At 31.6% G+C, this 27,072-nt stretch overlaps 1 protein-coding gene across 1 annotated transcript; it reads right to left on the reverse strand.

Annotated features, from left to right (window-relative positions):
• Positions 1-655: 655 nt before the first annotated feature.
• LOC143083752 (adhesion G-protein coupled receptor D1-like) lies at positions 656-17,876 on the reverse strand. The gene is made up of 16 exons (XM_076260049.1): positions 17,773-17,876; positions 17,265-17,337; positions 15,582-15,693; positions 15,236-15,282; positions 14,040-14,157; positions 13,711-13,814; positions 12,799-12,901; positions 11,391-11,544; positions 10,232-10,301; positions 8,666-8,732; positions 7,882-7,967; positions 6,812-6,938; positions 5,304-5,345; positions 3,098-3,187; positions 2,611-2,659; positions 656-896 (listed from the first exon to the last, which is right to left on the reverse strand). Exons 7-16 carry the CDS (start codon positions 12,862-12,864, stop codon positions 877-879), a joined length of 771 nt encoding a protein of 256 aa, XP_076116164.1. The 5' UTR covers positions 12,865-12,901; positions 13,711-13,814; positions 14,040-14,157; positions 15,236-15,282; positions 15,582-15,693; positions 17,265-17,337; positions 17,773-17,876; the 3' UTR covers positions 656-876.
• Between the last annotated feature and the right edge of the window lie 9,196 nt (positions 17,877-27,072).

The following is a 27,072-nucleotide window of genomic DNA, read 5'->3' on the forward strand; positions in this document are numbered from 1 at the left end:
AAATTCGTATTGCAAATGCATTTGTTATTTGTTTTTCTTCCTCGGAGACACAATGGATGTATTATAAACCTTCTTCAATATATGTAATCAGCCCTTGGTTTTTGTGGGGTACAGATTGTGTATGACATGACGGACATGGTTGTTATGATAGCCAGTATTACATGGTTTTAATTTCCATGTAGTTACTTCATTGTACAATGAACGTTATCACATCATATTGTGACAATGTCTAAACACTTTTAAACAATATTTGGTAATGTTTTATGTTTAACTTTCATTCATCAAGTCGGTAACTATTTACAATAAAGGTAATGACATGTCTCGAATGTTACTTTTGTGTTTCACTTTTCTAAATTCTTTCTTTACATTGGTTTTCGATACAGTACGTGTTACTCAGTCTTTAGTTTATTTTAATGTGTTTCGAACTGCGGTAAACTACTGTTGCCTTAATTGTATTCCGTCGTATTGAGTTGTTATTTATGCAATCCAATTGTTAGTTCGTTTTCGACTTTGGAGTTTGAACATACCATTAATATCTTTGGCTTCCCTTCGACACATTTTTTTTTTATGAAAAATAACACCAGAGCTGCATCTTGTAGGAAGTAAAAAAAAAAAACTAAAATAAGAAATTAAAAACAAATAATAAGAAATTCTATGTTGCAAGAACTTTTTTTTTTAATTTCCATTGAGGGTATCAAACAACCATTCATATAAAGTACACTTTCAGCGAAAAAAATCAACTTACAAAAATAGAAACATTCATACAGAACAAAAATAAAAGCTTAAATAATGAAACATTTCATATTCCAAAATAGTAATATCATTAGATTCTATAATAAATAACATCGTGTAAGAAATTAAAGCTGTGTTTTGCTGTCATGATTCAGTCTTAGTATCTGCAAAAAGACGATATAACATAATTATATAAAAAAAAAAGTGTGGTATGATTGCCAATGAGACAACTCTACACAAGAGACCAAAATAACACAGAAATTAACAACTATAGGTCACCCTACGGCCTTCAACAATGAGCAAAGCACATACTGCATAGTCAGCAATAAAAGGCCCAAAAATGGCAATGTAAAACAATTAATTTTAAAACGAGAAAACTAACGGCCTAATGTATGTACAAAAATTGAAAGAAAAACAAATATGTAACACATAAACAAACGACGACCACTGAATTACAAGATCCTAACTTGGGACAAACACAAACATACATAATGTGGCGGGGTTAAACATGTTTGTGGGATTCCAACCCTCCCCCTAACATGAGACAGTATAAACCTTTATTTGAAGATTTTTCGCAGTTTTCTTATCTTCATTTACTTTGCATAACGTGATACCTGATATTATTTGATGTCACAAAACACAAAAACAGACTTAATGAATTCCTCATCAAAAGAACTACACTTTTATTGGTACTCTCACAACAAATCAAAAGTCAAACTTCACTCCAAATTAAAGACCAGTTTTAAGTTCCTTTATTACAGATTATTTTGTCTGATGTAAATAAACAATACCTGTTATTAAAGAACACTTAGAAAAAATCTATATATTACTAATGAATTAATACGTCAAGGATATCGTTACCTCAAATATGAGAAACGTTTACGCAACACTCTCTATGCGCGTGTCCATCTCAGTGGTTGTTATCGGTTGCCGTCCGATATATATATGTTTTTAGTTTATTGTTTTACAAAGGATGTGTTTTTTGTTTTTTTATGTCGCAGCCTTTTATAAAATACGTTACGGTGTGAATCATGCTCATTATAGAAGACCATGCAATGATCTATTATGAATTAAATCCACGTCATATGTATTACCAAATGTTATTTCAACTGATCGGGCGGAGCTTATGTTTTAATTTGCATAAGGACATTCTATTTGAAGATTGTGCGATAAGGATGATTGCCGTTATAATTATTATTGAATTCTAATCACCTATCAGTGTCACCAAACGCATATACAAAAGAACTGAGTGTATGATATGGGACGAATAACTGGACACTTCATTGATGAGTTTATCCCAAAACTCCTTTCTATAGATGGACTGGTCTTCAATAAGCGAACTTCTTAAACCCCGCCCAGTCAATTGAAATAAAACTAGTAATTCATTAGTTGTCACTTTTGCAATCATAACACGCATTCTTTGTTATGGTGATGTATGGTCAAATTAACAAATTGCAGACAATAGTTGATAGGTAAATCTAGAAAGAATTGTCATTTACCGTAAGTACTCGGGATTTAGCTGTTCTGATTCTTAAAGCTTATACGATGAGCATTTTCTATCTTTAACAGAAGAAAAAATGGTTTGATTTTAGTTCAATGTTCAGTCAAGGCATTTCCTTCATTAGCACAGTTTCATGTAAACTTCATCAATGACCCTTTTTGTATTTAACATTGATAAAATTAAGGATAAAATTGAGAATGGGAATGGGGAATGTGTTAATGAGACAACAACCCCATCATAGAACAGACAGCAACAGAAGGTCCCCAATAGGTCTTCAATGCAGCGAGATACTGCCGCACCCGGGGGCGTCCTTCAGCTGACCCCTTAACAAATATATATACTAGTTGGTCCATAAATATATACATCAAATAACGTACCTTCTATACTGGAATGACCTTCTTTCCATGCAACAGCTGTAATGTTGTCCTTCAAGTTTAAAATACAAATATCAATATTCAAACATCACAACATACATATTTATTGCTGTGAAATCAATATGAATCATACGTTTTTCTACATCTACAAATTCAGCCGAAATTCAAACATAGCAGTTCACAAGGCAGACATGTCAAGGCCAACTTAAAACGTTATGTTAAGCGTATCGTTCTTGAAATGCATTACTTAATGGTTTGACATTTAATATTCGACTTTCTACACTCGAGGTAACCATATTTTAGGAACGTTGAGAAAAATATTAAAATAATGGTGTCTGGTAATCCAATTATTTCGGTCCCTCCCCGTAATTGTACTTGCAAGATTAATAAAGGAATCATAGATCAGCGAAAAATAACGACTGAATTATTCGAATAAGTTCTATAGCAGATTAACAGAAATGGTAACACTAAATAGTCTAAATGTACATACACAAGTAATTTCTTCAGTTGTTTTGGTTGTAGTTGAGAACTGTCCCTTCTTTCGAAATACAGATAATTTCTGTTTCCATGAACTTTGAATCTGAAATATACAATTAATATGATTTCAAGTAAAAAAAAATTATCAAGATTTACTTATCTGCACAGTCATGTTATTTTGTTGTCAGAAAATTATGTTGCTCAAAGAATTTTATCTTAAGATATATCTATTGCAATTTTTTTTTATTATTATTAACTTTAACAATTCTGGCGAAACACAAACGAAATAACAAACGATTTCGTGAAAAACACTTCGTTAAACATGTTATACACTTTGATTTAAGAAATAATTGATGCAAGCTATACTTTATTTTAGTTTTAACATGGGTATGCATTATATTCGTGATTATTTTTGCCCGAGCGATAGTGAGGGTTAAAATAACACGAATATAATGCCTACCCATGTTAAAACTACAATAAAGTATAGCTTTCATCAATTATTTCTATTCTGATTAGGACAATTAAGGTAATTTCTATGTCCGAAGTGTATAAGGGTAAAGCGATTGTGTAAGCTCTTTCATGAACCTCCCTTTTTCTTTGTAAAGCCCTGGTCACAACGAACCCACGACACATCTATGCAGCGCCACGACATGAAATTTTTTTTGCTCTACGTTTTTTTGTCGTGTCACTGTCTTGTGGCTGTCGTGAGAGCGTCTTACCACAGTCGTGCGACTGTCGTGCGATTAAACACATTGACGTGGGTACCAACATAAACAATTTTAATAAAAACAATCGTACGACTGTAGTACGACAATCTCACGACTGTCGCAAGACACTCGTGATACAGTCGCACGCTTATCTCACGAATACCGAATTTCATACGATGCTTGCACAACATAGATTGTCTATCGTACATCAGTGGTACGATCGTCGTGCAACATATTTTCGTTTTATTAAGAAGAAGACAATTCGGCGGGAGAAGAGCATGGCTATTCCACCAGAACGATAACGCTTGGCCCTGCTGAATAGGTGCCTTGCCTGCTTCCAACAAGAGCAAAATATGGTCTTGTTAGCGTTGATTCGAGCCCGTGAACAGTATAGGAACCAGCGATACGCCCCGCGTTGGTGGGTTAGGCCACGAATCGAACGTTGGTGGGTTAGGCCATGAATCGAACGGTTTAAATTCGCTGAAGAATTATAATATAAAGTAATACAAAAAACTTCGTTTACTTGGACCGAACTTATAATGACACTGAACAATATTGAGAAAACCTAAAAAAAAATTAGCCACTAACAACTCACGACTGTAGTATGACTGTTACAGGACCGACCTGCGACAAACCCACGACAGTACAATTATCATTTTTTTTCTGTCGTGTACCCATCGTAAAACCATAGTCGTAGCTGATGTGACCACTCGAAATATTTTTTTGACATTTTACACGACAGTGCCACGACAACTGTTTTAAAAATCTTCCATGACAAAAAATCGTACGATCTGTTGAGAACGGTTGTCGTATCTAGGTAAAATATGTCAATTTTGGAAAGCAACACATTACAGCCATAATAAATGAATTAGTAACAACATGTGCATCATTTAAGAGTTTGGAAGTGTTTTAAGGTAATGCAATATATTAAATGCATGCCAATTTGATAAAATTCATTATTCTGCAGTAGTCAATATACGCATGTGCCAAAAAAGTTATTGGATTTAGAGCATGGATTTATTCAAAAAGCGAAAGAGGCACGTTATATTAGAATTGAAGTTAAAACAAATTTAACCATAGCTTACGAGTTGCCGAAAAACTGTTTAAATGATAATAAAAACAACCAACAACAATAACGGAACGTGTCAAACCTCAGAAAAAAAGTTTTCAGAGGAGGGTTTCATAAAAAAAAATGTACATCTTACCTTACACATATTGGGATTAATGGTAAATGTATATCGTGAAAGCAGAACAGATCAAGAATATAAAAGTTAAAGTGTGTGGTATGATTTTCAATGAGACCCCTATCCATCTGACAATAATCAATGTAGAAAACCCAAGGCAATTAAAAGAAAAAAAATATGACAATTATTAGTCGTACAATTTGTTTGGCTAAAAACTGATTGAAATCGGTATTAATAGATCTCATATAATAAGTTTCCATGTGTGTATATAGTATGTAGGTTGTTGTGTGTAACATTTCAAAGAAAAAGAAATCATCGACAAACTTACTTTAGGGTTTAATAATCCATGTATAATGAATATCAGCAATCCCTGAAATTATATAATGTTATTATATGACTATAAATTTTCTGTGTTCTCATTGGCTAAAAGCATAGGAAATCCTCTTTGATAAAACATTATATTCACCGCGTCAAAAATCACGAGAGGTTAATATAAGATTTGGAACAGCGTCCGTGTACCTAAATATAGAAACGGGGAATTCTTGTTAGCTATTTAAGGGATGTATAAATAAAATGGTTTTTAATTGGACGACCGAATAAATATCAACCAATCAGCGCTCTCGACATAAAATCGTTTCGATCTAACAGACGACAGTTACATGTTTCCGGCAACAAAGTATGGCTGAAGCAACAGAAGTAGCTACTGAAAAACGCTTTCCATCGTTAAATAATGAGGAAATTAAGAAGATTTTGATAGAAAAGGATTCTAAAAATACTCGCCGATCAACAGATTCTAGCGTGAGGACATTTAAATCTTATTTAAGAGAGAAAAATCTACCTGAAGATTTCGAGAATTTGCCAAACAATGAATTGGACAGTATTTTGTTCAGAATTAAATATGCCTAAAAATCAAACCCAAGCATAAAATAAAAACAGTCTAGGCAAAATACCATCTAACCAAGGATATATTTCACAATCTAAAAATATGAAAATGACACTGAGAACTAAAGAGTCATATAATAAAGCAATTGTTGACTTTTGATATCAGTTGGCCTTGGTGAATATCACATCTCTGGGGTTGATAAATCATTGTATCAACCTCATCAAAAGTCAATAATTGTATAATATTGCAGTAACATTAAACTTTTAAATATACCTATATGGAAATAATCGGTTTTCATATATGTATTTCGAAGGATACCCTAGTATCAGTTGATAGATTATACTAGCTAGTATATTATCTTTTTTTAGAATAAAACATTAGGTAATAATACGATTATTGCGTCTTGTAATATAATTCTAGAATAGATAATCGCTATTCACAACACCTTTTTTCAATGCAGTAACAAAATTTGAGAAACACATGTAAAATGTCATTAATGTACCTCGAGCATTTTTGAACAGACATTAACTTTCGAAATTCACAGCTGTTATTCCTTGTTCTTGTTTAGCCTTAATTTTGATCATCTATGCAATTGGTAGATATAAGCATGATAGTTTAAAACAAACTGCAACTTTGTATTGCATTTTTTACATTTGATAGTACTTTTATCAATATTGATATCAATTTACTTTTCTAATTGTAACATGGATATGATAACGAAAATCAATAGTGGAGAAAGGAAATGTAGACCCTGGCTGTTGGGTTTCAGTTTTTGTTTCGACTAGTGTTTTCAATTGCCCTTTGTATGTCTTTCAGCACCCTGCTGTATTGGAATTCGTTCTAAAGTTTGTTGTGTATATTAAGTAATTGCTGTTTTTTTACTCTCAATTTATTCAAATATTTAACAAGTCTTATATTCAAGGTACAACAGTTATTTATACACATAAACGTACCTGTAATGAATTGATGATAACAAATAAGTAACTGAAAACGAGTGTATCTTCATTTAAAGAGAAGAATCCTAAAGTCCATGTTAACCCAAAAAGGGGTGCTAAAACTGAAAAACATCGCAATCCACTTCTACAAAATAAGTTTAGTTTTATTATTTTTTCCATCCACATATTTCTTAAATATGATGAGAAACAAACATGCAAAGGAAAATAAAACTATCTTTTAATTATAAATGACTTATTATGTAATACTTATAAAATATTCATAAAACATCTCTCACTAATAAAATAATTTAAGAGGGCAATTCATTCAGTATACTTAAGGAAATCATTTTAAATTTACTGCCGCCGCAATATTTTCTCAAACTTGAGACGTCCCTCCTACCATTCAGTTCCCATTTCTAGTATAAACCCAAGTTGAACAAAGAAACATTCACCGAGTTGTCATTGAGAAAAAATTCGATAAATATTGGTTTATACTTTATATCTAAACTTCGAACCTAAATATCGGCTTTTAGTAGATTAAGTCGTACTACAGAAACAGTTTGAATGACTTTTTGCAATCCATTGTAGGCAATTCTTACTGAAAAATATCGAGTTCCTAGGAAAATTCAAAAAGGAAAGTCCCTACTCAAATGTAAAATCCAATCAAACGAATGAATAACAACTGTCATATTCCCGACGTGGTACTGTCGTTTTCTCATGAAGAAAGTGGTGGGTTACACCTGGTTTTAATGACAAAAGTGAACAATCGTCTATATAGAACCTGATCTTATTTTATATTTCTGAAGCACCAGTTGTACAGTTTTAAAGTTATTACACGGAAACGACACCAAGGGATGTTTTGCGTTTGCTCTCTAACGTTTGTTTCATGCTGTTGATTTTCAATTGTTTTGGTCCCGAGTATAACTGAAAAGACGTGAATTGTGGTATACACATTTTTTGTATTAAAATCGGGGTTTTTTTTTAATGTTATCTATCAGGGACCTTGACCTCTGAGGAATAATAAATATATTGAGTATCGAAATTCACTTTTAGCTATAAATAATATGAAATTATAAGATAATACTTACAAGAATTGCTGTAGTTTTGTTTTCTTTTTTACAACTTGTATAGAGAAAAGCTTCTTCACAACGAAAACAAAGATCACAAAGTTGGTCTTGAGGAAAGAACATAATTTGATTATTTTTCAGCATGATCCAAAATTTGAAATAACTCAACAGGTGGCAAGGTGGAATACATTGTTGTGCAGTCAATATTTTTTTATGCTAAGAATAATTTTGCTTGTAACTGTCTTTTTCTTGTGAGCTTTAACAATGTTTTATCCAAGTGCTTTTTCTAATAAAGCTGATTTTAAAATTCTCTTTGGTTATTGTTTTTTAAATAAATACGGGGAAACATGTAAAGCAAGATTGGCTTACTATTACAGAACACTGGATATCAACTCCGGTTTTTTTATGGCGTCGTGTTGTTTAGTCTTCTGTGGTGTGTTTTTGACACTGGCATAGTCAACTTGTTTTCGTCATATAACAATTTTGACTTTCTTTTTAATATGTTTTGCTTCCTCTTTGTAATGAATGATACTTTAGAGTACTTTTTTGTACATTTTGAATTTTCGAATGTTAATGACAAAACATCGTGGCCTTAAATATGTAAATATACCTTCTTCTTTTTTATTTTGTTAGTTTTCGTGATGATAAAACATGTCGGTTAATAAGTATTCACATGAGAAATAATCTAAAGGAAGAATTTTATTTTCGGATGATAATAATATGAAACAAATGCATTCATGATTTGGCCATTGCTGTAAAACTTAATCGTTGATACTATATTGCATATGATAATTAGCATACTTACAACAACTGCTACTGCGCAAGGGACGAAAAACGCCCAAATTAAACCATTACTTGTTGATAACCAACAACTGTAAAAATTACACAAATTTCATAGTTCTTTTTAAAATTTAATCGATTTTTCTTTCGATATGAATAAACAAACAAAAACTATTAATACATGTACAGCACTCATAATGTGTTAGTACTTTGACAGAAAACCTGAACATTAAATGCATGTATGTTTGTATGCTAACTGATTCTTACACGAGAATGATTTTGAGTAATTGAAATGTATTCAAATCTCCCTTTACTGTGATTTGTGTACCACTCATACTGTAATGAGAAAGGGGAACAATTTATTTGTTTTATGACGTTACAGTATAGGATTTAAATTTAAGACAGCAATTATCAACCAAAATTTTCTCTATAGTTTTTATGAAAATGAGCAAGATATTTCTACTTTATGATAATATTTGTGTGAAGTTTAAAAAAAAATTCAAGACTTTTAAAGTTTCTTCCAAATGCACCGTCAATTGCCATTAAACCTTTAGGAATTTTGGTCATCAATGCTCTTCAACTTCGTACTTTATTTAGCCTTTTTTTACTTTTTTGGATTCGAGCGTCAATGATGAGTCTTTTGTAGACGAAACGCGCGTCTGGCGTGGATACAAAATTTTATCCCGGTATCTATGGTGAGTTTATTTGCAATATCAAGAATATCGGAAATATGTATATGAATTTAAAATCTTGTCTATTTTTGTAATAAAATTGCTTAATGTGAAAGATTTTGAAATCAGAGATAACTTTTTGTAACGTTAAGAATGTTGTATAGGAAATATTATCAACAATACTTGTTTGCAAAAGTGTAAAAGTCTGATTTTGGGTTAATTTATTTGCCTGGTGATTATAACTTATTTGTTACTTAGGAAATTGGTATCAATTAATTGTTTGAAAATATTTATGTTAACAGGTTGTGTTATTTTTTATTGGTATTTTTACACGAACGGTAGTTATATAGCCAGATAACAAGACAGTATGAAGATATAGCACAACAATCACATGAATGAAATCGAGCAAAATTTTAACGCTTTTATTGTTCTAAATATCTAGCCTTGACTTTAAAAATCGCTATCAGACAAACGTGAACCATACAGCGAACCCAATTACACTATACAACAACAAAGGTATAGATACAGGTTTCAAATATAGTCAATTTTAATAGAACAAGTTCGTTCGAAACAAAAGTAAATACACATGATATTCTGAAATATTTGAATTTCACATTCAAGCTAATATAAAACCGTGAGGAGCCTATACATATATTCAAAGTATAGCAACTTCTTTTGTTTGTATTATTGAATATTCGTTCTTTTGACACATTTAACTAATCGCGACGCCTTATTTTCGATTTCATATCATTCTTGTGTTAAAGACATTTCATAATATATGCTTTATAGATATAGGAAGATGTGGTATGAGTGCCAATGAGACAACTCTCTATCCAAATAATAATTCATAAACGTAAAGCATGATAGGACAATGTACGGCCTTCAACGCGGAGCCTTGGCTCACACTTCTAGCTACTTACTATTTTCCATCACCGTATCCTTCTAGTTTTGTTATTGCCATCGATATAGCAACAATAAGCACTGGTATTCCTGTATGAAAAGACACTTCATAAAATGTATTGCAATTTTATACATGAACAAAACAAAAGTAGAAAATAGGGCATGTCTATGTTTCACTTCCTTGTACTTTTAAAAAGTTTCAAAAGTTAATTATTCAACCAAAAATACTGTGTGTAGACTTTTTAAAAAAGTGTCCAATATTCAGAATTTCATTTTGTGTATTGATCTATGTCCGCAACTACTCATCAGCGTTGTCTCCCTTTATACACATATGGGTAGTTCGTGTAAAGATATATGACATAAAAAATTGCAAAAAAAATAAACTACTGCATTGGTGGTAGGAGTTTAAGTAAAAACCAGTCAGAGGACACCAGATCCTGATTTAACTGAAGAAGACATTGTGTTACTTATGGCTAGTACTCATTATATGGTAACATAATGTTTGTGTTATTGGTTGGTCATTGTTTTTTCACTGTTTTTGTTATATCAACTGACTTTAATGCTTCATTCATATTTGTATCATCTGGTCCGAGTACACAGTTATTTCGTAGTGCATTTCTTTTAGACAATAAATTAAAATTAAAAAAATCCCACCTGCGCTTTCTCAATAATATTTTTACAGTGTGTTGTACTACTTTTGGGACAAATTATATCAAAACTATAGAAAACTTCATCAGCTCTAACTCAAAATATGGACAATTTTGTGTTAAGGGGGTCTTGAAATCTTTTGACAGCTTCCGAAGTGCTAATTTTTGACCCTTTTCAGCTGGACCTAATCACTACTTTACATTAATATTTATGACCCAAATTTTTTTACAGTGTCATTTCACCCCCCAACTTGCTATATGAGGCATAAAACATGGAGAAATAAATTTGGAAGGGGTATAACAAAAATTGGCAAGTAACACACTGTCCACACTAAGGACTATATTCGTGGACAACGAAAATCAAAGGACGATAACTGTGTACTCGGACCATCTTAAATATACAAATATGAAGATGGCAGGTCATTAAATGTTTAGAAAATATATATTTACTATAAAATTAAAAGAAGAGTGCAATAACAATTTCACGTTTTAAGAAATACATTCATATTTTAAAACAAGCCCAACTACTCACCCCAACCAATTGGAATTAGAATCGGTGATATTGAACGCTGTTCGGTTGAAACGGTGGCCAGCATTTTCCCGTGCACAATGCCTTCTGCAACCATCATATGTATACCCACTAAAAATAGGAAATGAAGGACAATGGCCACAACTTTGCATGCTACCTGTAAAGAATTTACAAGAGTTTATAATATCTTTTAAAGCAAAGATTGTAGCGACATAAAAACACAACAGTATCTTACAAAATGAAATTGTTTCGGCTTTTTTGTTTTGTTTTATGACATTTATGTTCAAAGCAAATACAATTTTTGAACATACATCTAGTATTTGAATATCTACATAAACAATAAGATGTGGTATGATTGCCAATTAGACAACTCTTTAAAAAAAGACCTAATGATATAGACATTAACAGCTATAGGTCACCTTCAACAATGAGCAAAGCACAAACTACATAGTCAGCTATAAAAAGCCCCGAAATTACAAATGTTAAATAACTTAAAGGAGAAAACTAACACAGCAACAAACGACAACCACTGAATTACAGGTTCCTGACTTGGGACTGAAAGATACATACAGAATATTGCGGTATTAAATATGTAAGGGGAATCCAAACCCTCCCCGTAACCTTGGACAGTGGTGTAACAGTACACCATAAGAACCATCTAACAAAATCGGTAGTAATCTAAGAGTACTCACAGTTATTGACATCTAGTTCAAAGCAAGGAACAACTAAATAAAAAAGCATGCATCTAAAAGTAAATTAGCAATCAGAACACATACAGAATCCAATGGATTTAGTGTAAAGACGTCATAAACAGTGAGGGTAAAACATGACCTTGTGCAGTGCTGGACATGATTCGATTGATTTTGATACAAGAAAGTTCATATGTATGTAAAAATACTATTTAATTTACTTCTTATTTACAGGTTACATAATCAATACTGTAACAAATAAAACAAGATTCTTATGCTCTGATGACAATGCTGAATTGGTAACCTTTAAGAACAAGTTTATTCAAAGAATCAGTTCTAAATTTCCAGGCACTGTAAACAACAACTCCGAAAAAAATGAGAATGAACTATCCCGTTTGATGTTTTCTACAAGGTCAACTAAAATTCAAAATCAAATCTTATTATCTATTGAATCACTGAGTAAAAGTTTTAAGTTATGTGTGATAACGAAATCCCTGACTAATTTACCAGTAATACATAGATTATGTTCGTTGAAATCTAAATACACCACATCAGACACGGGCATAGTGAATGAGTAGTGAAATAGAAACATCGTAAGATGATGCCAAAGAAACATCACTATGCTACTAGTATTATAAATACAAAAATGAACAAACACGCCATTTGCATATTTGTTTATCTTTCTGTCATTAGCAAGAAATGGATCGATAGTTAACAATCACCTTATTCTCTGTTCCCTCTATTCCAGCTACAAATACCACATACGCTAGGAGGAAAACTGCAGCCATTGTAACTAGAATTTTTGACTTGTCAGATGGTAGAAGTCTGCAAAATAACAACAACAATTTTAGGTAACCAGATAAGTCATGAAACTAGAAGTAACAGTGCCAAGGTCGCTCTAATCAATCGTATAACGCACCTTTCTATGTTTGGAGAGCAATTGACTTCATTTTAAAAACAAAATGAAAATTGTTACTGACAAATACCAGCTGTGAGTCTCAATATAACGTTTTTGGTCGAATTAGTGCATCGAAAAAGTTCATAAAGGGTGTTTTAGAATATCAATATGATAAAAATTTGTGATTTTTTTTTTTTTTTTTTATATACACATCCGTTGTTATTGATTTACCAGCAAAAGAGACGACTTGATAAATAAGGGTTCAAATAAGCAACTTGTGTAATAATTTCGGTTCAAAATGTTCAAAATTTTTAACTTTAAAATCATATCTAAACAGTTAATAACATTTATGTCAAATTGTACTGCTTGGAGCGACTCAGGACAATTTTCGTGTGAATGTATCACAATATTCTAAATATTTCCTTTAAAATAAGAATTTTCTTTCCATGTAATGTTTCTGTAAATTATTATTATTATTATATAGCTTTTATAGAGCGCCTATCTAATAAACATAATACTCTAAGCGCTTAACATAAAAAATTGAAGGAAAATATATATCACAATGCATGCAATAATAGCAAATATATATATATATGAACATAAGAACAAAACAGAAATTAAATAGAATAATGATGTAAAGAGGAAATATAAACATTAGATATAGATTTTCTGTGCGCAATTTAGTTGTTCTGAATAAAAGAAAAAAATATTTTATTGATAAATGTTATTACATTACCTCCACTCAATATAGTATATTATTAACAAAAGGACAAGAGCAGCAATGGATATCGAACAACCAACTTGAGTTATAACAGCAAGAACCTCTTCATGATTTTCTGGCTGCAAAAATAAATCATATGCGATATTTAACCCTGAAAAATTAATGCTTTAGCCTGCTTCGTTTTGTTTGAACTAAATATTTCATATTGAATTATAGACAATTATAGATATTAACAACAGATAATTTTGCAATTCGTGTACTTACTGTTCTAAGCATCATAAATATTTAATTAAGGTGTTGATCATTTGATATTTTAGTTCTTATCAAACAGAATGACTACATACTATTTCATATAAACTCAACAGAACAGCAAAGTTGGTCAAATGAGTACTTGTACATTCTGTATGGGTACTATTCTGATGAACAGTCTTTATTCCGCTTGTTGACCAGAAATCATTATTCCTTTAAAATAAACAATTGTTTTTTATTTCTTATATTAAGATCGATATACGTTTATAGACTGATTTGTTTTTACAAAATGCATTCAATCATATAATAGTATGAAATACCATATAATGGCTATGTTAATTTTAAATCAAAAGTCAAATATGAATTAAATTGAAAAAAGGTAATTTTCATGACACCAGACTTCACATTGACTTGGTATTTTTAGCTACATTGTTCCAATTGTAACATTAAACCGATCTTAAAAATGCGGATTCACTTACAAATGTATTTGTAAATTAACCATTACTTTAAAAAGGTAATAAATCCCTACTTGGAAACATATCCCTTGACTCATTCTATCGCATTCATCACGGGTTTGTTTATTAATACAGTTTATCATGTTTTAATTTCTTTTTTACATTTTTTGGCAGTTTTGTGTTATTCTATCTATACTATCATGGGGATTGTTGAAACTAGGTTTGTATACACAAGGAAATGTCTGTTCCAATTGCAAGTCAGGGATACGATCCTTTTTTTTTTCGTTTGATGTGATTGAGATTTTGATTTACCATTTGAAAATGAACTTTCGATTTTGAATTTCCATTAGTTCCTTTTTTTTTTTGTTAATTCAATTTTCTTTTTCTATCTTTTATTTTGCAGAATTATGTTTGTGGGTTTCCTTTAATTTGGCTCTACTTTTTTAGTATTATTAAATTGCGGTTCCTGTTTGACCCTTTTGCAAATTTTTCCTCTTACTTTGATATGCCATATATTATATATATATATATATATATATATATATATATATATATATATATATATATATATCCTCCATTTTAATATAGCTCATGTGACCTTATTAGATTTTGTCATTCTCCTTCTTTTGATACAATCAACTTGCTTTGATGTTTGACTCTTGCGACGAAAGACAACAATGATGTAGTCAAACTTAATTTAAAGTTTTGGAAAGTTGACACATGGTATACCGGTGATCGACATTTCTGAGAGTGTATTTTCTTATTGTTGTTGCAATTTGTGTTATGCTTAAACCTCCATCTAGTGTGAAATACACTTTCAGAAAGCTAGGACTTACTTTAACGTGTAGTCCCAAAACGAACATCTTACTGCTTTGTTGTGATTCTGCAAAACAAGTCGTATGCGCTAATTAAGGATCATGATTATGCACGAGTTATTTGTCAAACAAGAAATCTTTGAAACTATAAATGATTTGTTAAGCATTGTTTAAAAAATGTGTCTTTTTATCTAAATGAAATTTAATTTTATATCATAACTTTTTTTCAATTATTTAACTGATGAAGCTAAATCCAAAACAAACGCTTCCGACGCATGAAATCTAAGTCACTTTTTCATTTTTTTAATATATATAACATCTATAAATGATATAAGGTCTCTTTAAAATAAGATATTCTGTATATTACCTGATCAGTTTTGAAGAATAAATGTAATGGTGGGTTCAAACGCGTCTGGTTGAGTCCTGGTATAGTAAGTGACAGAACTGACGTTAGTACTGTAATGTCCTGATTATTGACACTGGATAATAAAAATTGTCAAAAAATCTATAAATATTTTGAAACTCTATAACAATAACTTTTTTATTTCTGAGCTTATTACTCTACGTTTTATAATGTCAGTTCTCAATGGAACGACTTTGGTATCATTAATGTTAAACTTATTTTATGGTCTTTTTCAAACTAAAACAAGTTATACCAAACACATTTAAATAAACGATTAAGAATGCATTAACATACAGTGCCATAAATGAGTCAACTTTTTCAATGACGATGGTTGATGATTTTCGTTGTCAAACTTTTAAGAACGTCATTATCGATGTTGTGTAACGTAAAAGTAATAACATGTGTTCAAAGGGGAATTACTCGAACTAAACTTTGTAAATACGGATTATCGTAGCGAAGTTTAACCATTGTTGATATCAACGGGAAAGAACTGTCAGACTTCACCAAAAAGGCTATCATAAGTTTAATTGGAAGGGGTCATCGAGCAAGCAGTGTTGAGAAAAGCTTAGGAATAGCTAAATTCACAATTTCCGAGTTTTTGAAGCGTTGGCGGATGCGTGGTAATTCGGAAAATGTTCCTCGAAGCGGAGGGAGAAAAACTGTCACCAAACGGGCAGAAAACACTCTGTCATGGATTGTGAAAACGTCTCGCCGTTCAACCCTTAAGGATATCACCAAGGAATTTAACACTCGCACACCTGCTAAAGTGTGTAGATGAACTGTTCAATGAAAATTGCATGAATAAGGGTACACCAGACGATCTGTTCGGAAGAAAATTGGCATCAGAGTTGTTAATCAAAAGAAAAGAGTGGTTTATTGCAGGAGTAAACTTCATTGGACTGTGAACAATCAGTGGAAAAAGTTATGTTTACAGATGAGATGATGATGGTGATCCAACCTGACGGAACACTTTAAGTTTGGAGGAAGTCAAATGAAATTTGGAGCCCTGAATGTCTGGGATATGTTGCACAGCAACCGTCCACCAATCTTAAATTTATGGTCTGGGGATGTATAACATATTATGGAGTTGATACTTTAGCTACGATAAATGGTAATATGAACTCTGTCAAGTACATATAATCACTGGACGAAAATTTATGGCAAGTTGTAACCAAACATTTCGGCAATGAACCTTATCTTTTTCAAGATGATAATGCACCCTGTCATCGGTCAAGGGTTGTAGAAGAATGGAATAGGCAAAAACAGATACCGCAACTTACCTGGCCTGCACAATCACCAGACTTGAGCCCGATCGAAAATGTCTGGCTTCTGATGAAGAATAAAATAAAAAATAAACTTTATCTGGTTCGTAACGTTGAAGACCTCAAGTCTGAATTACTGCGTGCCTGGTTAGAAGTGCCACTATTTTATATTCAGGGACTTTATTCAAGCCTCCCACGTCGCTGCAGACAAGTTCTAGTTCAGAAGGGTGGTATAACAAAATATTAAAAGTATAAAACTTGATTTGTGAGGTTAGTTTTTATTCAAAGTTCATTTTTGTTATTTTTGGCATCCATTAAAAAAGTTGACTCATTTATGGCACTATGCACATGTATATCATTCTTAATACAAATACACTACTGTTACCTTGTTTTTCTTGGTAAGAATTGAGCTATTGTACTATAATGGATTGCAATGTACCCTGTGGAATTTGCTCTTTCTGAAAATACATATATACATGGATATACTCAACTATCATAAACTGATATTTGATCTACATTGATTTGTATGATATTTGTTTAAAAAAGAAATGATCATGTGCTCCTCTATATAAGTTTCCATAATCTTGATTTGAAGAAGTTGATTCTCCAATTAGTATATTCTAGTAGCTCATTGTACATTTTAAAGATACTCTTGGTACTAATATCATTTTATTTTTTTTGAAAATGCTATATAATGTTTTTTTAAAGCTCGAATACATATTTTTGAGATAAATTTAAAATAAAACATTACTAAGGACAATGAATCATGAAAAATTATGATTTAGATTGGACGAAAAAGATATAGATTACCTTGTTTTTTTCAATGTAATTTAATAAGGAGGTATGTGTAATGCGACATTACTCTACGACACAATATAATCAAAAACATTTACCTATTAAACTCTCCTTTGGTAAGAAAAGACTGTTGTATGTGCCATTTGGTTGACCAACCGCGAGGAAATTGATGTCTTTTTCGTTGTGTTTGTTTATTTCTACATCTAAAAAATACATGTTACTTACAAAAGTAGCAAATTACTCTTTACGTTTTTAACAAAATTATAACGAAAAGATTGAAAATATTTATGTCCCTTTTATTGTTTTATTGATTGAAATGTGAATTTTATTTATTCAGCACAAAAAAGGTTATATAAAGCGATTTCTATTGATTGAAGCAACTGATAAATGGCGAACGACTATAGTCACCAATGTTTAAAAATTATTTAGCTTGAAGTATGTATACGGCGTATACACGGGTTTTCTGCAACTTTTGAGAACGTGTCTGAGAAAGAAGAGTGATTTCTGTTCGACTTGCTAGATTGTATTTATGTATTCTTTAAATATTCACAACATACATTCTCATAAAAGTTCGCTTTGTTTTTCAAAACTTTTTCTTTTTTTTTAGTTTCTATGTTATACAAACCTGATAGAATAAATTTAGATAATTTAAAAAAAATATGAAGGTATTTTTATGTATAGCTTTTCGTTATCCCGCTGAATAACCACTAGTACTTGTAAAAAAATATGAAGGTATTTTTATGTATAGCTTTTCGTTATCCCGCAGAATAACCACTAGTACTTGTAAAGCATGATTCTTGTAACATTTATGAATACTTAATTACCAAAGATGTTTTGAAATTTTCAGGGGTGTATTGTTTTGGTGTGATTCAAATGCAACACCAGCAAACGTTGATGTTATTTCATTACTTTCGCAGCGTCATTTCCCACTGTAAAGGTAGAATGTGTTCCATCGTTTACAAGAAGTTGAATTAGAAAAACTAATGATAATTTTAAAAACAAATTTTTGTCTATTAAAAGACGGTTTGTAATAAACGAATTAAAAACGTAAGAAGGCCAAAGTATGAAGTTGAGGAGCAATAAGGACCAGAAATTCCGAAAGTTTTAGGCACATAGAATTAAAGTACTGTGGATCCAATTATTTTCGTGGGTACCAATTTTCGTGGATTCAGGAAAACATATTCATGGATATTTAATTTCGTGGTTTTGCCGAAGTCTGCATACAAGCCTAAGTAAAATGTGTCATTCGGTGAATTTTTTATTTCGTGGTTTGCCTGTAACAACGAAATCAACGAAAATTGGTATCCCACGAATATTAATGAATCCACAGTAGTCTACAGCTGTTTCTCAAAACACGCCTCTTTTGGGGAGAACTTGAATATTCATAGAAAATTAATTTTCCATCTCACAGAGACATAACTTGGGAATGTTACCAGTAAATTTACATGTGCATATTGTTAACATTGAAATCTGTGGTAACCTTTCATTCGAGGTAGGGGTAGTTAAGAAAATTAGTGTTAGTTTAAACTCTGAGAAGTTCAGGGCATATAAACGTTGAAAATATGCCGCAAAGCCCTATATTTTGACCTTTGAAAAAAGATGTGGTGCATATGAACTTTCAATTCTAGGATAAGATTTCAAAACTTCATCGTAAAAGTGGTATAGTTTTAGCCGTAAAAGGAATTCCTATGGGAAATTGCATAGTCAATATTTACAGAAATGCAACCTCCAATGGTAGAAAATCCTCTGTATTTCATACAATTCCAAGAGTTTGTCAACGATATGAGGTCACTTTAAGTAGGTATATTTATCATCATTTTTTTTCAGATGAAACATGTAACAATTAACAGAAACAAAAACAGCCAAAACATAAGCAGTTGACCATCAGTTAGTTATATGTACCTTTCGGCCATAAAATATGACAACTATTTTTAAAAAGAACTTTAAATACTGTGGTGACCAAGAGCCGATTGTTGTGGATGTATTGATCTACAGTTGTGTGTACTTGGTGTTTTTATATTGGCCCCATTGTATCTTCTGAAAACCTTATTCGTCTGCATTTAATTGTACGAATGAAACGTTTAATTATATATAAAAGGATTCTTTTCCTTAGTTTTCATGTTTAATTTCGAAGTCATATGAAACCTCAAATTAAAAAAAATAATGCATATGTTTTTTATAACTTCATTATAAAACTTATGTGCATATACTTATTTCTGAAGAAAATTCTTTAATTTGTCCACATTTAAAAGAAGTTTACTTTTTTTAATTGCTTGCTCCAGGAAGTAATTCGCCGACATATTTTCCGTATGCAAAGTGACCTTAGCGTGACCCTTTTCGTAAAAATCCGGTGATCGCAATACGCATGGCTGTCATTAAAATAAACAATTATCTGATTGTACATGTTAAACACGTGCTCAATATCCATGCTTTATTGTTGATTGTTTATTATAAGGTGGCAATCGGTAAACTACGGCTTCAAAACACGATAGTAAAGTAGCTGCCATTTTCACCTCGTAACAGACAGAGAAAAAAAATTAATTGACGATTATACGATATATTTGCGTAAAAAAGATAAAATTGTGGACAGAAGGTTAAGTTTATGATATATACATGCATTAGTTCAAGAATTGGATAAACATTATTTTTCACCAGTCACTCGTTTCATATGACTTTAAGTTGTCTCAGCTTTCTGATTATTTTCAATCAGTCGATTCTAATAAAGTGATCATGTCTTAGTTATCCAATACATGAGGATATAGATAAATAAAAGCTACAGTAGTATAAGGCTGTTCGTAATGATACAAGACCATCTCAATATTTTTAATAGATACCTCTTGCCACAAATCTGTTGCCGTATCACTGGACAATAATGTATTTGTAGCTGACAGGTAAGCCTGAAAATAATGAAAATCACATGATTTTTGATTAATTTAATTCTGTATATTAACATGTAAGAACCGTCTTACCTTTCACGAGGTATTGCTAAATACATATTGTTACCTGCCAGGATGAAAAAGTATAAACAAATTAACGTACTTGAATAGTGTAATTTGAAGACATATATATCGTTTACATCATTTACATCTACAACCGTTCAGCTGATTCACATACACACTGGTATACATAATTTAACATATAAACTGAAGACTCCCCTTCACTGAATGTTTCTCTTTTCAATTAATAATTCTCTATCAAGTGTTGCGGGCCTGTAGTTAATGCAGTACATTGTAGCATAGTAAGAGATGCAGTAAGGCACACATATTTACAAAAGCAAACATTTTCTTTTTACTTTATGTTGAGACATATTTGAATTGATATTTAAGAAAAGTTGATTAAACCTGTAATAACATAAACATTGTTTTCATATTTATCTGTGAGGTTTGAAACAACTATCATCTTATATCTGCTAATTATAAACAAATGACATTATGCTGCCTCGTTTGTTTTTTGGTTTTTTTTTTTATTTGAATTTACTATATGTTAATTGCAAAAACAAATGGCGTAAATATATTGTCATTAATATTTAAATTGTTTTTATATTTTAATAAAAAATTATAAGCTAACATAGAAAGAACATACATTAAAAAAGCATTACCACATTTTACACTTTAGTCGTGAAAAATACATACCGAATAAATGAACACTGTCAAACTTTACTAAATACATGTAGTAAACTTAAAATTATTTTTTATTCAATGCTTATATAAATATTTCAATGCTTATATATATAAAAATTGTAAATATTTCGCGGTGGTGTCTTGCCATGGATTTGTTTGGACTTGTTTGTTTGCTTTTTGGCCTTGAATGTTTGTCCCTAATATTTTATTAACTGTGCATTTGCATTCAGGTATCGCAGATCAAATTTATTCGTTCATAGTGTGTTAGTTTACGTTTTTTGATTAATTTAAGCCTTCCAATTGATATGTTGTGTGGTTTTCTATGTTGTGATGTTATGCTATTGTTTCAGAAAAAGAGAGAAGTTTTGGTAGCATTAAAACGTTTAATCCCGCTGCAAATGTTTGCACCTGTTCTAAGTCAGGAATCTGATGTACAGTAGTTGTCGTTTGTTTATGTACTTTATACGTGTTTCTCTTTGTACTTTTTTCACTTTCGATCTTTTATATCTGTGCGTCACTATTGAGTCTTGTGTGGACAAGACGCGTTTTTGGCGTATTGAATTTTAAACCTGATGCTTTTTGTTATCTATTAATCATGCTTTTCTTTGTCTAATATGGTCTCCTTTTTATTTGTATTGTAGTCCTGTAATATTATGTTGTCATTTCAATGTTATATTTAACTTTGCCATTAAAGTGCGAGGTTTGGCATGCCATAAAACCAGGTTCAACCCACCACTTTTATTCCCTTTTAAAAGTGTCCTGTACCAAGTCAGGAAGATGGCCATTGTTATAATATTGTTCGTTTCTGTGTGTGTTGCATTTTAACGTTGAGTCGTTTGTGTTTTCTCTTATTTTTTAGATAAGACGTGGCACGGTACTTATCTATCCCAAATTCTTGTATTTGGTTTTGATGTTATATTTGTTATTCTCGTGGTGTTTTGTGTGTTGCTTTTCGGTGTTGTGTCGTTGTTCTCCTCTTATATTTAATGCGTTTCCCTCGGTTTTAGTTTGTTACCCCGATTTTGTTTTTTGTCCATGGATTTATGAGTTTTGAACAGCGGTATACTACTGTTGCCTTTATTTCTCGTTTCTCGTTTTTTATATAGATTAGACCGTTGGTTTTCCCGTTTGAATGGTTTTACACTAGTAATTTTGGGGCCCTTTATAGCATTTGTTAGGTGTGAGCCAATGCTCCGTGTTGAAGGCCTTACATTGACCTATAATGGTTTACTTTTATAAATTGTTAAATGGATGGAGAGTTGTCTCATTGGCACTCACACCACATCTTTCTATATCTATTATAAGTAAAAGACCGTAAATGTTGATATGAACCCTTATAAACTTCTGTACTCAAAACTTATAAAAGTAAAGGGCAAAATCAAAACAACGATAAAAGGTATAGGTAACTCTTAAATATGTCTAAATATGCAGTGATTATAACCATCTCAGCAAATGGTTTATTGAATACTACTTTAAGAGTATGTATGGTAATATTCTTTATAAAGCACAAAGGTGTCAGTATTCACCTCAGAAACTTACAAAACCTTTGAATAGACTTATTAAGAAGGGATATAATTACGATACTGTTGTCAAGTCATTAAAGATTGCATATTTTGGCGTTAATATTGAGTCACTGATAAGGTCTTTGCATCGGAACTAAACACATTTATTCTAAAAACAGTTGTTGGCATGACACGGGTTATGTTCTTCTCATATATGTTATGATGGTATGATACTAAACCCCTAACGGGAAGGATTGTGCCTGATGTTCATATGATGAAATCATAATCTTTCAGTCAGTTTAATTGAAGTCTGGAGCTGGCATGTCAGTTAACTGCTAGTAGTCTGTTGTTATTTATGTATTATTGTCATTTTGTTTATTTTCTTTGGTTACATCTTCTGACATCAAACTCGGATTTCTCTTGAACTGAAATTTAATGTGCGTATTGTTATGAGTTTACTTTACTACATTGGTTAGAGGTATAGGGGGAGGGTTGAGATCTCACAAACATGTTTAACCCCGCCGCATTTTTGCGCCTGTCCCAAGTCAGGAGCCTCTGGCCTTTGTTAGTCTTGTATTATTTCAATTTTAGTTTCTTGTGTACAATTTGGAAATTAGTATGGCGTTCATTATCACTGGACTAGTATATATTTGTTTAGGGGCCAGCTGAAGGACGCCTCCGGGTGCGGGAATTTCTCGCTACATTGAAGACCTGTTGGTGACCCTCTGCTGTTGTTTTTTATTTGGTCGGGTTGTTGTCTCTTTGACACATTCCCCATTTCCATTCTCAATTTTATTACCTCTGTTTCTGAAAATATGATATTGCTGTTTTGAGAAGAGAAAATACCAGTGGATTTCTCAAGGATGATTACCCCACTGTTAATATCTCCTGTTATCAACGAAGACTGGTTGTTCAAAGAATGTATAGTTTTCGAAACTACTTCAAGGATCTCTTCGACTGTCAAACTTTGAAATCCATCATTAATATGTTCCAACTAAAAAATAAATTTATAAGGTAGTGTCAGTTTGATAAACCAGACATTGCTCAAAATATAAATGATATAGTTGAGCATAGAAAAAAAAACAGTCAATAATTATTGTACGTCATGTTCACGATCAGAACCAATTCAATGAGTTACTATACGATGTATCCTATATTTCTAGTACTTAATTTTATTATTTTTAGGCTGTTTTGTTGGGGAAGGAAGTTGGTTTATCTTTTTAGTTTGTGTATTTTGTTTTTCTTGAGTTTTTTTTTTTATATTATTCATGAACTCTCTTACTTCGCTTGATATATGGTATGAATACTTCGTAATATTTTTCTGTTTATATTTATTTTAATTTTTCATTTAATAATAATAATTAAGCAACTACAAGGAAGAAGAGAAGAATATAAAGAAATATAACGCAACCTTGTGTGTGTTTTGTTGTAAATTCGTTTGAAAGTTGCTGCTAACATGGAGCTCTTGAAACAAGAATTTTAAGCGGTGAAGTTGTAATTATCCCTTCAAAGCCTTACGGACGCCATCAACTGGTTGGCAGTATGCATTTTCTAATTGTCATAATCACTTTTCCTACCTCATTTCTATGAAAGTGGCTTATCAAATTATACTAATCATCAGGTGTGCACCTACTTCAGCAATAAGACAGGTGCCACCTGTGAAGTAGGATTTTCTAACGGAGCACCTGAAATTACCCGCGGCTTTGATGGGGATCGTTATTGTTGTTTTTTTTTTTATTTTTCTCTGTCGTTTTTGTATGTTTTGTTTTTGTTTTGGTGTTTTTATTTTTGCCATGGCCTTGTTTGCCATATATTGTTATACTTTTTCATCATTCTGTCATTTCCTCGTTCTGTCATTCTATCATTCCCTCATTTTGTCATTCTATCATTCAACTATTCCTTTATTCCGCCATTCTTTTCATCTGTTTATCCAGTTCATGAAACACATATTGTGCTGATATTCAGTAAGTGTGTTTACTATAAAGAGTTACATATAGACTTTATGTTTGGTTCTTCTGCTCTGATTGTCGTAAGAATAACTGTTTTTGGTCTTTCATTTCATGAAATGTACAGTAGTAAGACTAACATATTTTCTAAAGACCTTCACATATTGAGCTGATTTTTAGTATGTGAGTCTATTCTGATGAGCTAAAGACCAAGTTTACGTTTTTGCAAGCGCGGTCATACGTTTCATTCCTACAAGCCTAGTTAGATATTTTAAACTTACCTGGTTGATTAGGATCCTGAAAATACGTCTAGTACAGTCAGTTGCATTTGATTTTTCCCACGATCCGAAATTGTCTTTCAGTTTACATTTCCGTGAGACCATTCCTACAAAAAATGCACCTTACTAAGCTAGTCTTACAGGGATATATATATATATATATATAATTCAGTGAGTATGCATGTATTTGTTTATTTGTGTCTGTTCGTCTTCGTGTGTTCATACAGACTTAGAAAACTACATCAAAGTAGAAGATGAAAGTTGCATGCCAATAAGACATTTACCAATCAAAAAGTTGAAGGTTATTCAAAAATAATAAACAAAATTTTGGATAAAGTAATTAAAAAGTAGGAACATTCAACTAAATCATGCGCACCGGACATATTTTACTTTTATGTCAAAGCATAAAAATACGATATGTAATTAGCACTAAATGATATAAAGGAAATTTGACAACGTGACATCAAATTACAAAGGCAAACAAAAACATAGTGTGGTTGTTGATATATATCATTAACAGCAAATGCAAGGAGAATAGTAATATAAAGATTGGAAAAACAGCCTGCTGAATGATCGGGAACAATATGCGAATAAACACCTCAATCAAGGTATTTACAGACAGATATGAATAGACAGTACCATATGCATGCCTTTTTTGTATTTGAATTTTTATAACATATTTGGTTAAATGCTTCCTATGCTTTAAATTCAGTTGTAAACTGTAAATTCTGTTTAAATAGCATCATTTTCAGATATTTTTATTGAATTCTTTTAAATATGAGTCATGATTTCCAAAAAAAATCATTCACTGTAAAATGTATGTAACAAAGATGTTAATAAGTGCTGATTATTTTTCTGGGTATAGAATCGGCTCACTTTTACATTGCCTTTATGAATGAATAAATTGTCTTTTGTTAAAATGCAAATTTTGCCACACATGTATTGTCATATTGACGTCATTAGAGAATCTTTAGCACTCGTGTCAGAAACAATGTTTTATTAAAAGGGTTTTGTTGATCCTACCATCAAATCCTTCAGGACATGACGAGTATGCTGTTTGACCTGTATTTGTCGCGTTCCAAGTCAAATTGTGTGTACCAAAAGTGTATGCGTCTGTCTCAGGTGCACAGAATGTGGCATCTGCAATAAGAAGAAAAAAAATCTTGTTCAAACGTAAAATATCGTTGGTGTATCTTTTTTGATATAAATTTACTCGTTTTTGAGACTGAATGACTTCGACATACGATTTGTTTGCCACCAAGCAAAGATGATATACACTATTTAGATATTTTTAAATTTAAATTCGTCTTTTTAATTGATTAAAACTGGTTTGCGTCACTGTTGATTCCAGTTTAGAGGAAACGTCCCGAATCAATATACTTTTATCAGGTTGACTAAGATTGTAGTGACCTCATGAGATTCAAAATGCTTATATACTTAAAGAATTACAGAATAAAAAATCCCCAAATAAAAGTTAAATGTAAAATATGATAAAATAGGGGTTTTTTTTATTGATAATTGTCAGGAATATTATAGTTGTTATCACATTGGTTGATGTGTTTGAGCTTTTGATTTTGCCACTTGATTAGGGTTTTTCCTTTATCAATTTTCCATAGAGATCAGTATTTTTGTGATTTAACTTTTTATGTGATACAGGAAAAAACTGAGCATTACCTAGTGATACTTAAACGTCGTGACATCTTTGTTTACGACAAAACAAAAATCTCAGAGAATACCTCTAGAAAATATCTTTGGTGACTTAACACATCGACTCCTGGAACACGTTAACCGTTTAGGGATTGTGGCAGAAAACATAATGTACAGTCGATTTGAATCGCTCCTATTCATAACTTGACTGTTAGTAGCATTTTCAAAAAAATAGCGCATCCTGTAAACTGAAAACATTCACAAAGGCAACATTATAATCTAATCTTCATATACTTGTAGGCTTGCCCTTTCTCAATACCAGTTTCTGATTTTTTTTACCATAGTAACAGTATGAATTTATCTCTACAATATCGCTTCCTAGGACAAAACTGACCTGAGTTTGAT

This window comes from Mytilus galloprovincialis, chromosome 1, assembly GCF_965363235.1.
Source record: "Mytilus galloprovincialis chromosome 1, xbMytGall1.hap1.1, whole genome shotgun sequence".
NCBI classification, from domain to species: Eukaryota; Metazoa; Mollusca; class Bivalvia; order Mytilida; family Mytilidae; genus Mytilus; species Mytilus galloprovincialis.